This window comes from Coloeus monedula, assembly GCF_965178545.1.
Source record: "Coloeus monedula genome assembly, chromosome: 20".
Taxonomy (NCBI): domain Eukaryota; kingdom Metazoa; phylum Chordata; class Aves; order Passeriformes; family Corvidae; genus Coloeus; species Coloeus monedula.
This window is the reverse complement of record NC_138800.1, coordinates 8,417,702-8,431,025: the sequence shown is the minus strand read 5'-3', so window position 1 is coordinate 8,431,025 and position 13,324 is coordinate 8,417,702. Positions and strand designations below refer to the sequence as shown.

General features: G+C 49.2%; 1 protein-coding gene across 2 annotated transcripts in view; it reads right to left on the bottom strand.

Annotated features, from left to right (window-relative positions):
- The window catches only part of YPEL2 (yippee like 2), a 31,709-nt gene extending 18,781 nt beyond the window's left edge, over positions 1 to 12,928 (bottom strand). The window contains exons 1-2 of one of the 2 annotated variants that reach the window (XM_082294719.1): positions 12,862 to 12,928; positions 1,138 to 1,450 (exon numbers count right to left, since the gene is read on the bottom strand). In XM_082294719.1, the coding sequence (XP_082150845.1) occupies positions 1,138 to 1,254 (117 nt within the window). In that variant the 5' untranslated portion in view covers positions 1,255 to 1,450; positions 12,862 to 12,928. Of the gene's footprint in view, positions 1 to 1,137; positions 1,451 to 12,634; positions 12,674 to 12,861 lie in introns of those variants that run through there. The other variant, XM_082294720.1, reaches the window with a different exon arrangement.
- Positions 12,929 to 13,324: the final 396 nt, after the last annotated feature.

Sequence of the window (13,324 nt, the reverse complement as noted above, 5' to 3'; positions counted from 1 at the left end):
ATCAAAGGTGAAAGCACTGGGAATGTACAGCCTTGTTTTTCCCTGGCTGGGGACCAGCTGTGTCGAGAGAAAAAAAGCAGAGCACAAACACTAATCTACTGTAAAAACAGCAAGTAAAACAAGCTTCTTTCCTCATCCAGTAAAGCACCTTCTGTGTCCCAACACAAAATCCAGGGTACCAAATGAAAATCCAGGGAGTCACTGCCCCATCTCAACTGGGCACAGGAGTCTGGAGTCACCCAGCTGCCCCCAAAGGTGAAGCAATTTCACCTCGAGGGCACAGATGCTGTTTCATTTACACTTCACACCCCTTTCCAACTGGGCACAGCACCTCTGTCCCTGGCGATCCCAGCCTTTCCAGGCTGCTCCAAGAAGCTGAACTGTTTCAGCTGCACACACAGAGCTCACAGCAGCATTTCCACTCAGCTCAGCTCGTAAATCTCTGGCTGTGCCTGTTTTTTCTGAACACAGACTTTATAAGCTGAATAAACTTTACGGAACAGTTATTCCAAGGCAGCCGAGACCTGGGAACTCGACGCCTGACCACAGCCAGGCACTGCAGGCTCCAGCAGACACTGGGAAAGTTTAGTTTTCCCACTTCAGAACAAGCTCCTCTTACTGGCCTGCTCCTTCTGCATCGAAACACTTATTGGCTCTGAGAACTTTTAATTTAGCTTATCCTAACACCCCTCAGGAGCTGGAAGGGACCCACCAGGATTGGAGTCCACCTCCTGCAGAGCACACCCCAAGAATCCCACCCTGTGCCTGAGAGCTTTGTCCAAATGATTCTGGAATTCAGACAGGTTTGATGCTGTGACCAAACCCCGGGGAACCTCTTTCCAGTGCTCAATCACCCTCTGGGTGAAAAACATTCTCCTGATATGCAACCTAAACCTCCCCTGACTCAGCTCCATCCATTCCCTGGTCACGAGACTGAAGGGATCAGTACCAGCCCCTCCACTGCAACCTGTGAGGATACTGAAGACCCCAATCAGTTGAAACAAATAGCAGCTCACAAATAAATCCTTTGGGCTGAGAGCCCATTTCCCAAGGAAAAAGGCAGCTGGATAAGGCCAAGCACTTCCACAGCCACTGATCTGCAAGGTGAGCCAACCATCCGCTCCTGGGAGCACCTACCTTGGAAATGAGCTCATCGTGGTTGGCCAGGTGGGCCCTGCAGTGGATGCAGCTGTAGGTCCTGTGGCACGAAGGCAGATATGCCTGGAAAGTCTTGGACCTTGTCATCTTCACCATTGGAGCCACTGAGCGCTGGCTGAACTCCGGGGTGGCCCAGGAGGCGCTCCCGCAGGACGGGTCGCACGGGAAACACCGGAACACGCAGGTAAAGGCCGTGGTTTGGCAGGGGATGGGTGTGTGGGGCAGGCTCCACACGCTGGTGATGCTCCAGAGGAAGAGATGTGGGCAGAGGAAGCGGGGATTTCACACAAACCTGTGGTGGAAAACAGACAGAACACTCAGCTCGCAGAGGTGACAGCGCTGTCCCAGCCCGCACGGGGATTTAGGGTTGGATTGAGGAGCAGGAGACAGGAGTGATGCCTGGGGATTAGATCAGCAGGATGGAGATTTATTTGCTTGCTGGCTGCCCTCAAACCTCCCTGCTGCTGTTATCTCCATCCATTCTTCCAGCACTTAATGGCTCTGGAAATGACTGCAGAGGTGTGAAGATGCTGGGATGATTCCCATCGAGCCTGGTCTCCCAAACCCCTCTGGGGAACTCGGCACCGCCCCGGGCACTGCGACCCAGGGAGAAAGTGAGGAGCAGAGGTCGGAAGACTTTCCCTGCTGTCCCCTGTCTGAGTCACTGCTGTGACACCCCAGAAACCCATGGGAAAACTGGGAGCTGGACCTGGGTTTTCTGAGCCACCAGGTAAGGATATGAGTCACTAAACCAGTTTTTCTCCCCATTCTGCCTTACTTTCCACATGGGAAATGCAGGATTCCTTCATTACACTCTCCTTTTTAACTCCCTGCAAGCTCTGAAGGTAGAAGCTACTCTATAAACCGCACTCCAGTATTTTATTTTTTTTTAATCTGAACATCTGACAGCAGCCTCTGAAGACTACTCCTGATAGCAAGAGACAGTTAAAAACCCTATTCAGGAAGGAAACACCATTTCACACTCTGACATCATCTGACAGCACCTGCCAGGCAGCTCAAGTCTGGGTCTCTTTTTGTTGGCAGAAATGGAGTTTTCAGATCCCACACCTATAAAAGTCTTACCAGCTACAAGTGTTCCTTTTGAGGATGGAAAAGCATAAAGGAAGCAGCTCTCCTCCCTCCCGGATCCACGGCATGCATGTGTGCTCTACAAATTAATCATGAACTCTGACTGCTCCTCCCAGGAGGATTTTCCTTTCCATAAAACACGTGGTTCTGCTCAGTTTCTGAGCCTGCACTTTGTGTATCAAACATGGAACACCACCAGCTTCCCCACTACCACCACCACCCATCCCCAAAATAAAGAAAACAAGAAACAACATCTTAGGCACCCATGAAAACCCTGCCTCCAACACTTTCCCCAAGCCTTGTCACAGTTGACAAGGCAAATTCAAGGTATCCAAGCCATGGGCAGAGACACTTTCCACCATCCCAGGGCGTTCAGAGCTCTGTCCAACCTGGCCTTGGACAATTCCAAGGATGGGGCAGCCACAGCTTCTTGGCCAGGCCTCACCAACCTCACAGGTGGTGATTTTTTGGTGATACCTACCCTAAACCTCCTCTCTGTCAGTGTGAAGCCATTCCCCTTGTCCTGTCACTCCTTGTTCCTATAAATGGTCCCTGTCTCTCTGTCTTGTAGCTCCCTGCAAGTACCAGAGGGACCATGACCACACACAGAGCTCAAAAGGAGGCAGAATTCAGTAAATAGGATACACGCAACAGGATACCATTTTTTTTGTTCCTTTTTTTCTGAAATATTTTTCTTCTGCTGTCCAGGAGGCAGCTTCCTCACAGTCAAATGGGAAAAAAGCATCTTGCTCATCAGGCAAACTGCTGATAAAGCATATCTATCATGATCATGACAGTCAGCACTTCCACAGCAGTGCTCATTCCTAAAGCTTTCTGCAAACACCAACTAATCAAGATTAACCTTTTCCAATTCAAGTTACAGCCACAGCTAAGCAGGACCCATCGTGACACAGAAGGGTTCATTTCCCAGCTTGTTAGGAACTCACCCCTCTCTTGTTCAGCCCAAAGGGGGTCTTGCCAAGAATTTACCTGGCCAGCTGCTAAGGGCTGGGCATTGTTTGCTCCACAGCTGCAGCTCTGGATTTCAACAAGATTTGCTTTTTACACTCATCAGAGAAGGAAGATAAATCAGTCTCCACCTGTATCCTGCCCCAGTTCTCTGTGTGCACCAGAATTTTGACAGAACAGAGTTCTGCATTAGTCAGCATTGTTTTCCCATCCCAGGTGAGACACACTCAAGGACTGCACCCTAAATTTGCAACAGGGCAGAAACCAGACATAAACCAAAGCAGAATCCTCATTCTCAGCTGATACAAAACCATCCCTGAATTCCAAGGCCCTGACTGAGCAGCTGACGTGTTTTATGCCAGCCCTAAGGGATCCCAGAACCTGGAATCTGTGAGCATCCAAGTGCAGGGAAGCAGGAGACCAAGTGTGCCCTTCCTGGGGCCAAATGCAACTGCATCCCAAGGCACCAAGCCCTGTCTGGAGACAGATTCCCTTGGACAGAGCACCTGGAGGAAAGCACCAGGAAGGACTGGTAATCACTGATTCCTGAATGAGAATCCAGACTGTGTCTAAACCTTAAACTTGAGTGATTTGTAATGAAATGGTGCAAACCCCTCTCTCCTTCACTTCAGCATGGATCAGTAAAATGCTCATCACCACTTTTACCACTTCTATCCTGTCGTGCCAAACTTTCCTTTCCTGATCAGCTGGAGAAGGTAATCCACAGGCACCCCCAGAGCCCAGTGGAGAGATAAATAAACCCCAACCAGACTAATATCACAGCAATCCCTTAATTTGTTGTTTGCTGACCCCTCTGTCCAGGCCTGCTAAGCATCAATGCTCCAGAACAATGAATAAAGCAGGAAATACTACAGCTGCATTTATCTGACAGAGCAATGAACACACACAGGAATTATCTGCTGCACACAGCTTTCTGCAAAAGCATTTCATGAGCATTCATTTATTTGACCTCATAACACACTGAACATCAGCAAAGAACATTTGACCTTTTAAAAGCAGACAAAAAAAATATTCAGGCGAGATGGTATCAGAGGAACTGCAATTCCTGTTCTCAGGGCTGTGCTGAGAAGGCAAACTCGATCTCTCTGCTTCAGGCAGGGCAGAGAATAAAGATTTGTGAGCCAAGATCTTGGTGGGAAGCCTCGTTAAGAAAATGCCTTGAATAAAAACTTCAGATAAGCTCAGCTATGGCAGCTATAATTTATCAAGACAGCACTTTCACACAGTCTGATCACATGTGCATTGTCTACCAAGAGCTCTGTCCTCATCCAAGTGTGGGAGAGGAGGGAAAACCTACAGGAAATGTATTCTGACATCCTACAAGCACAGCCAGCAGCTTGTAAGGACCAATTTCTGTCTTAAATATAATTTTGAAATGTATTCAGTGGCTCCCAGCAATGCAAAACCCAACCCCTTGGATTTTTCATATCCTAATGACAACTACATTTGAATTAAGAGACAATTACCAGCTAACAGTGCATTTGTTCTGCTGCAGAACAAAGGCACAAGGATGAATTTGGGCTGTGCCTCTGGTTTTCAGAATGATGAGTTCATGTGCATCAGCATCATAGGCAGTGGGCATCAGTGGAGTCATTCCACTCACTTTAAAACAGAACAAAAGAGGGTTTGTTCACTTTATCATCATGCCCAGTACCGTCAGAGAGATGAGTATCTGTCACCAGCAACATCATCCATTATTTTTCTTTTCTCATTCAGGAGAAATTTATCTCTGGGATGGGACTCACTCAATTCAATGGAAGAGAAATTTGTGCCTATTAATTAATTCACAAGTCAGAAAGCTGGTTTAGAGAAAAGGAAGGAATTCTAAAGAAAAAGCTTTCAACATCATTTATTGTGGGTTATCAGTGAGAGAATCAGCTGAATGTTCTGCTTGCCTGCACTGGGTGTGTTGGGCTGTCCTGCTTCATCCTGCTGAGTTTTGAGCAGATACCAACTTCCTGATGGAAAAATCACGCCACACATTTTGCCATTTGGACAATTTCTTGGTTCAGAATCCACCCTCCACCTGTGGGTGTCCAACACCCACTTTCCACACAAAGCTGTCAGTAATTCAGGAAACACGAAAAAAGGGAGGAAGTCTGTGCCAAGCACCTGCCAGACAAGGGCACTGCGTGTACAAGTCCATATGCCAGAGAATAAAACCATCACACACAAGTCTAATTTTGAATAAAATCCATTTGCAATGCGGCTCAAATGCAAATGTTCATTGTGGCAGGACAAACAACAGGTTTGTTGGGTCTGAGAGTTTGTTTTAGGGATTATTCAATTTTAAAGATAAATTTCAGCCTGTGAAATACTTATTGAAATACAGCAAATGCTATAGAAAGCTGTTTGCTGCAGCTCTGAAACAATCCAGATATTTGGAAACCCAACCTTTCTTCCTTGGTGGGTCTCTTCTCATTAATATAGAAAGAGTTTGAGCTGTGCTGATTGCCAGTCTGAGGAAAGCACAAGAGGAGCTGGGTTTGTAGAGTTTTCTGTGTCTAAGGTGTGGCAGCCTGGGTTGCTCCAGGTTCTCAAGGTAAGTACAGCCACTTACCAGGGTTTTCTTGACAAAAACTACCTTAATATTCCTTACTGCAGCTTAAAGGAGGAAGGCTGGTCTCTAATTGGAGTCTGGGTTTGATGCCCAGTTTTGCTTTCCTATGGAATAGAAGTTACCAGTGTCAAGTGTTGGACCCTCAGAGACACCTGGCACTGCTAAAGGAGCATTTTATATTCTGATGGTAACAAAAAAATCCTGGTTTGGGGCAGTGTGGAGATCCTCAGTTCTGGGAAAGATGAACTGGATCATCTGAAGGTGGGAGGGTGGGATGTACCTTGTGGAAGGTCTGGGAGGAAGGATGAGCATCCCCAATTTAAACAGGGAACACAGGGGAAAGCCAAGTAAGGAGCTGAAATAGCAGATGGGTGAACACAATGTGCTTCACTCCTTCAGCATCGAGTTTCTGAAATGCACCAATTTCAAACCCTGGCTAAGGTGACACTGCAAAGAGCTCAGCAGCACCACTGATCCCCGAGTGTCCTTCTCTAACACCTGCACTCCCTCAGCTCATCCTCCAGACCCTGGAAGCAGGAAAAGAACATGAGAAAATGTGGAACAGGAACCTTTTGCACTTCTATCAGCTGCATGGACACAACTACAACACAAATAATAATATTTAACCCCTTTTCCTCCTCTGGGTGTCTCCTAGCAAGTGACTTTATCTCTTCCTGCACTGCGAGGAAGCACTTCATGGTTTTGGGAAAAAGGGGATGGAGGGATGAATGGATGGATGAATGGATGGATGGATGGATGGATGGATGGATGGATGGATGGATAAAGGTGATACTGATGGCAAACAGCATTCCAGACACCTGCCAGGAAACCACTAGAGGGCATCAGGAAGAGCTGCAGCAGGAGGCAATCCCAGACTCTCCAGCCGGCCACAGGGAATCCGGGACGGGCAGGATGCCAACCCTGCTGCACCTGCCGTGCTCCACATTCCACAGCCAGCCTGGCAGGAAAAACCCCGTGTTATCCTGCTGAACAGCTCCCACCACCAAACCCGGCAGAACTGCCAGGCTGATTATATTAATCACCTTTGAAAGGCTGGGGTTTGGTGGTTTTTTCGCTCTTTAAGACCATCACTCCATATCTATCACAACTCTTCTCATCAAAAACAGACACAACACCCCACAAAAAACCCCCCGGGGTGTCTCTGATGGACAGGCTTCCTATAAAGGTCATCTGGAAAGTACAGGAAAATGAGCTGAAACTTAAAAGCAACAAAGAGCAAATTTTAAAACTCACTTCGGGTTAGAATTTTGTTTAAGTCTGTGTAGTTTTGTCACTGTAATCCAGTAAAAACCCATTAAGCTTATTAAAAATAAGTATTAAAAATATTTTTTAAAAATGGTTCTTTACATAGTTGATTTATGTTCTGCCAATTTGGAGATTAAATCAAATTTAAAAGTTTCACTTATTTTCATAACCCACACCAGTGCATCTTCAGGTTCTTAAATGCAAGAAGCAAGTCCAGAGGGCTCCTGCATTCCAAGCAGGAATTCTTGTGTGAATTTCAGCGTTCAGCCAACTGGAAAGGGAAAGAACAGGTTAAAATAACTCAGTGAAGATGGTGCAGAGGTGCTTTTCTCTGTCTCCTGACTACAGAGAGCAGGAGACAATAAGAATTTTCTGAGTTTCTTTACAGCCTAAGGCTGGGCTTGGACCATTCAGTGTCAGCACTGCTCACTCATCTCTCCCCACGACTCAAAGCATCATCAGACAACACTGGGAAGCAGAGAAGGGAAATAATTCTGGATATTTTAATCAAAGCCTTTCCTTTACAATTGCATCTCAAAAAGGCAGGGGACAAGCTAGGACAGACATCACCTGGCTTCATAATTTATTACAGAAGGTTTATTTAAGCCTTTTTTTATTTAAAGGTATTACTGAAAGATTATAATTTATTACTTTTTCCAGGCCTGTCTCTGAAACCACATAAAGCAGGGACTGCAAGATTCAGCCTCTCCAAGGAATGACTGACACCTCTGGCTGAATTCTCTTCCCACTCTCCCGAGTTGCCTGGCAGCGATATCTTTGCAATGCAGAAGAGCCTGTGCTGCTGCTAAGGAGCAGCAGGGCGAGATTACAGCTGCAAGCTGCCCACCTTCAGGTCCCTCCAGCCAAATCCAGGGCCCAATTCCAGCAGAGGCCACTCCAGTGGTACCAAACAGAGCAGGAAAAGTCGCCTGGAGAAGCAGCACGATTCCGAACGAGGCAGCGCTTCCGTCTGCTCCCACCAGCAAATCCCACTCGTGCCACAAATAAAAGCTGCAAGCTGGACTAATTTAACACACAAGTGACTCCATTTCCTCCTCTACATTTTGCAAAGCTCCAGCAGCCCCAGGAAGGGGTAAGAGCTCTGCAGCGGAACTGGCTGGGCTGCAGCTCCTCGTTTCAGACCCACCCTCGTGCTGAGCCAAGCCACACGTTCAAGGTGAAGGTCACATCTGGAGTCCCAGATCAAGGACTTTGCCAGTGTGTTCCACAAAATGAAACAAGACCCTTGCCTTGTTATTCTAACACCATCCCGAACTAAAAGCATCAAGGAAAAGCTCTTCCCATCCAACCAATCACTTATTGACAAAAAATGGAAACGCTCTTCATCATCCCAACTTCTCAGCTTGATTTGCTTTAATTGCAAAACAGTCTGGCTGTCCAAATCAATCTCGTATCGTTTCATTTGCTGTAGTGTTCCTCAGATCACTTTATTATCTCCCTCTCTGGCAAACGTAGGTATGACCAGGATTCAATTACCTGGGGCTGCTGGATGGATCATCCATTTCTCCCTGATAAAGCCAGGGAACACAGTGAGAACATTTATCTATTGCAAGGATCATTCCAATATCCTCAAAGACATTAAAGAAGGGTTTGCTAGAGCTGCCTGCCATGACTCACTACTACAAGCTCTCCTTATCAAATTCCTAAATTTTCACCTGCCCACAAACCCCACCTGCTCAGAGGGTTCTTCCCAGGAACATCTTTAGCCTGGCCTTGCTCTGCCCAGCAGCTCATCTGTCATGGGACAGACAGGGACTTTATTTTCTACCCTGGTACATCTGACTCTTTTCTGAGTAAAGCAAAGGATAAGATGGTGAATTCTGACCCATCTCTGTCAGAAACACTTTTAATGCAACAGTTCCTGCATTAACAAGGGACAAATTGCAGCACTTCAGCCACCACCCTTCTTGCTTTCCTTTAGCAGCGCTGTGTGTCAAGGTGGCAAAGTCAGGTGAGGATTTAGAGCTTGAATCTTCACATGACAGATACTTTAAAACTGAATCTAGTTTAAGGAGGTCAAGTCAGCTGTTACCTTGCCAGGTTTTGTCATTAGTTCCTCCTGGATATCCCCTCTAGCCTGGCAAGGTAGGTGAACTGACTCACCTCGCACAGTTCTGTGCCTACTGACACATGTTTGAGCTGGGAGTTCCTGGGATCCTTGTGAAGATTTCTTATTTCCCCACAGTTAATAATTCACCCCATCTTTTTTTGGTTGTGATGCTGGACAGTCTGTTTTTAGTAACATCTTGCTCCAGCCATATTTCATCAGTGAAACCTCAGAGTTTCTTCTGGAGCTCCACGGCTGAGCTGTGTAATGCCCAGGTCACACCACGCTATGTTTTGTCCTTGTGGTGCCAATGTGAAACAGGAGAAGTGGCACCACTCTGCCTTCTCTCTCAGCAGATCAGAAAGTTCTCTGAAGGGCAAATTCAAAGCATCCTCAGCTTTTGGAACTTTTAGTAGCCTTTGCTCAACTGCGGGAGTTTCGTTCTGTACAAGTCACGACGGCAGTGAAAAAGGAGCCTAAAAGTGATGTATTTTTGTGAGTCAGCAGAACATCTCACATTCTAACATTCTCCACCAACACCTGGGCAGGTGTAAAAGAACCAATCTCTAGCTGGACATGTCAGTGAGGAGACCGGAAGGCAGCTCGGTTGCATTCCCATAACTTCCAGTGACTCACAGTGCCTGGCACTATCATTTGTTAAAGCAAGAGTGAAGCAGGGATAATAGCTATTTACTAAAAACAGAGGAGCGTGATTAGCTTTAATTAGCATTGTCAAGTGACTTGAGATTGTCAGGTACAAGATGTGGGAGAACTAAGTCTCATTAATTATGTTATTTCCTGCAGCCTTAAGTAGCTTGGCCAGTCCAGTGACGCTTCCGGAGATGGAGCTGCTCCCAATGGCCAACACATCCCACATCAGAGGGTGGAAACACTCCCACACAGGCCTGCAAGATGGGGCTGTCCAGTAAAGGGTTGAAGAGAAGGAGAAGAATCAAAACCAATCAGCTTATGTGCTGCAGGACAGCCACAGACCCTGACAAACAGGGACAAAAAGGCAAAATGACATGGCAAAAACCAGACTCGGAGGTAACTGACTCCAAATTCCAGGGAAGGGAAAACCAGGACCAATAGGGGCAACAGGGAACACGATTCAGGCCCAGTGCACAGCACTCCTGGAAAACTTTTTATCCCCTCAAAAAAGACAAACTGTAAGAAATCCACATTCTCAACCAGCATCACAGGACCAACGGACGCTGATTTACCACCTAAGATCTGCTCTAAAGAAATGAAAAATCTTTGAGTCAGAGTAGTCCCTCTCTTCTATGGACTCCTCTTGGCTTCTGGAAGGAAAAGAAAACCTGTCCTTAGCCATTAGCTACTGTGACTAGATCTAAAAGACAAGACCTGCAAATAAACAGGCACAGAAAAGAGGGAACATCCTGAAGGACCAACTTACAGGTCTCTATCAAGGAGAGGAAAAAAGGCAGCTGTGTATCCTGGTTTCCAAGCAATAACTACATTCTGCTACATCTTGGACATCCTGATCAGCTTCAAAACAGCCCAGCAAACTGAACTCTCAATTTCCCCATTCCAGACTCCACTCTATGATCCCTGTGCTCCAGCACTCCACAGCTGACCTCTAATGAAGACTCTGCTTAAGCTCAAGCCAACAAAGCTCTGCCAGGTAATGACCAAAGCCTGGCTTTACTGGTGTCTCTTCTTCCACACACACATGGTCAAAGGCAAGGCCGTGATGCAAGAACTAGAAATAAATGGTTTTTTACTCCTCTGCAATCCCTGAAATGCTTTTGTAGTACCACACCAGATGAAGGAGCTCCCACTTTCTAAACTGCCAGCCAGGACCCAGAGTGACCAGTTCCTTAATTAAATTCCCTCTCAGCAACAGGTATTCAACCCATGAGTCAAGGAGCCTTTGAGGGAATGTGGATTTACAGGTAGGGATACTGTCTTCTTCAACACAACCCTGACTCAACTGCACACACCGAGCAGCAAGGAAAGGAAATAATTTATTCAGAATCTATGGATCCAGAGGACACGAGGGAGCTCAAGGACCAACACAGTTTTGCCAGTTATTCCAATCTTGGCACTGGGAAAGAGACACCTGCAAAGAAAACTAAAATAATAAATAAGTAAGAGAAGCACTTGACACCTCCATCAGATGAAAGCAACATCTCTGGCCTCCCTACAGTATTCCCAACTTCAGCTTCAAAGCACAGCCCTCACTTTCACATGGCCTTTCAGCAGGGAACAGGAATCAGGGATCCACAGAGAAAAGGAGAACATCTCAATTCCCTGTTCCACACACAGCAAACAATGTTTACAAGGAACCAGAGGTGGGGATCCAACACGATGAGATCTTGAACAGAATCAGTGGGAGTGCTCTGTGAGGATGAAGTCACAAAACACATCCTTTCCAGGCAGAATCCTCTCACGGATTACAAGGCAAGCTCCCTCAGTATCTGCTTGTTTACAACCCTCTCACTCAGCACAGGCCTCCCTGCACTGCCCAGCTTTAAGTAACCATAAACGCATTAGGAAAAATCCTTATCTGGAGCAGGCCCTGAGGAAGGCAGTGGCAGGAAGGCAGTGCAGGAAGGCAGGTGCTGCGCTCTGTCCCGCCCTTGCCCAACTGCACGCGAGGAACACTGGTCTGACAGGCCTTCCTCGGGCTGTTTTCTAAGACAGAAAAACGTGGGGACAAAGCCACTCCAGTAAATCGTAGGGTAAGAAGGCAAGGATTCCACTTCTTTTTTTCCCTACCCCATTAAAAACCACATTTTAAACAGGAGCATTTCAAGTCAGTTTGGCTTCAAAAATCAGCATTAAAACCTGAAGCTATGGACCCATGGCTACTTCTGCCACCTCGAATTTCTCTGGCTTTTCTGGATCAAACCCAGATGTTTCTATGGAGATGCAGAACCCCGTTACCATTTCACCCTCGGCCCTGGCCCTCGGCGGAGCTCCGCAGAAGAGGAAGCTGCTACACCCTTATCAGAGGCGACAGCAACAACACAGACCAGCTGAGTTACCCTGCGCCCGGTTCCGGTGCTCCGTGTGCCAGAACTGCCCTGGGAGGGGCATCCCCAGGGCGCCCTGCAATCCCTGTGCCCCCCCCCCGGGCACGATGTCAGCGCTGTAGCAGAGACACAGCTGGGCACGGCCCGGGCTCCGGGGACTCGCAGCACCGCTGGCAAACGGAGCTGCTGCCCCGGAGCCCCGAGGGAAGACGCTGCACCTCGGCGGGGTGACCGCCCGAGCCCCCCGCACACCCCGTCCCACCTGCGGGGTCAGGGTGTACAGCGCGTTCATCGCCACAGCGAGATGGGTGGCGAGGAAGGGCCACCTCTGCTCCTCCTCCTCCTCCCCCGGCGTCTCCTTGTTGATCCCCGGGTCGGTGGCACCGAACCCCTCCCGGCCGGACCTGTTGCCCCCGGCCTCCATCCCCTCGCCCGGCCGCACACACAAAGGCCGCCGCTCGCCCAGCCCGGCTCTCCCACCGCCAGCACCGGGGGCTCCCCCACCTCCTCTACCGGTCCCGATGGAGCCTCCCGGGGATGTTCCCCCGGATTCACGCGGCCGCGGGGTGGGTGGAGGGGGGAAACACAGGGACACACGGACACAGATGCGGCTGTGGCGCAGCTGCGCCCGGCCGCCCAGCCCCGGCCCCGCCGCGCGCGGGCCGGGACGTTTCTCCTCGGCGGCCGCTCGCCCCTCACGCGCTCACGCTCTCCGTGCCGCCCTCACTCACCGCGGCCGCACCGAGCGCGTCCCGGCGCGGACCGAGCGCGGCGGCCGCCGACGCGCACAGAGCCCGCAGCGCCTCCCCCGCCCGCTGGCTGCTCCCTCCCCTTATACCCTGCCGGCACTGAACGACACCGCCCCGAGCCAATCAGCGCCCACCGGCACATAGCAACACGCCGCGGATTGGCTGTCACCGGCCGCAGCCCATTTTTGCCGAGCCATTCAGTGCGCGGCGCTGGCGCGGCGCTCCCGCCCCCCCCGCGCGCACCGCCGGGCCCGCACGCAGCGGCTGCGGCAGCCAATGGGAGCGCGGCTCGCGCGGCCGCACAACAAACACGGCGCGGCCTCTTAAAGGCGCCGCGCCCGCCCGGGGTGCGCGCAGGATGCGCGGGGGTCTGCGCGTCCCCGGGGGTCTGCGCCAGGGCGCAGGGGAAGAGAGCGGGGCTGTGGTCTCTTTCGCATGGTTTGTG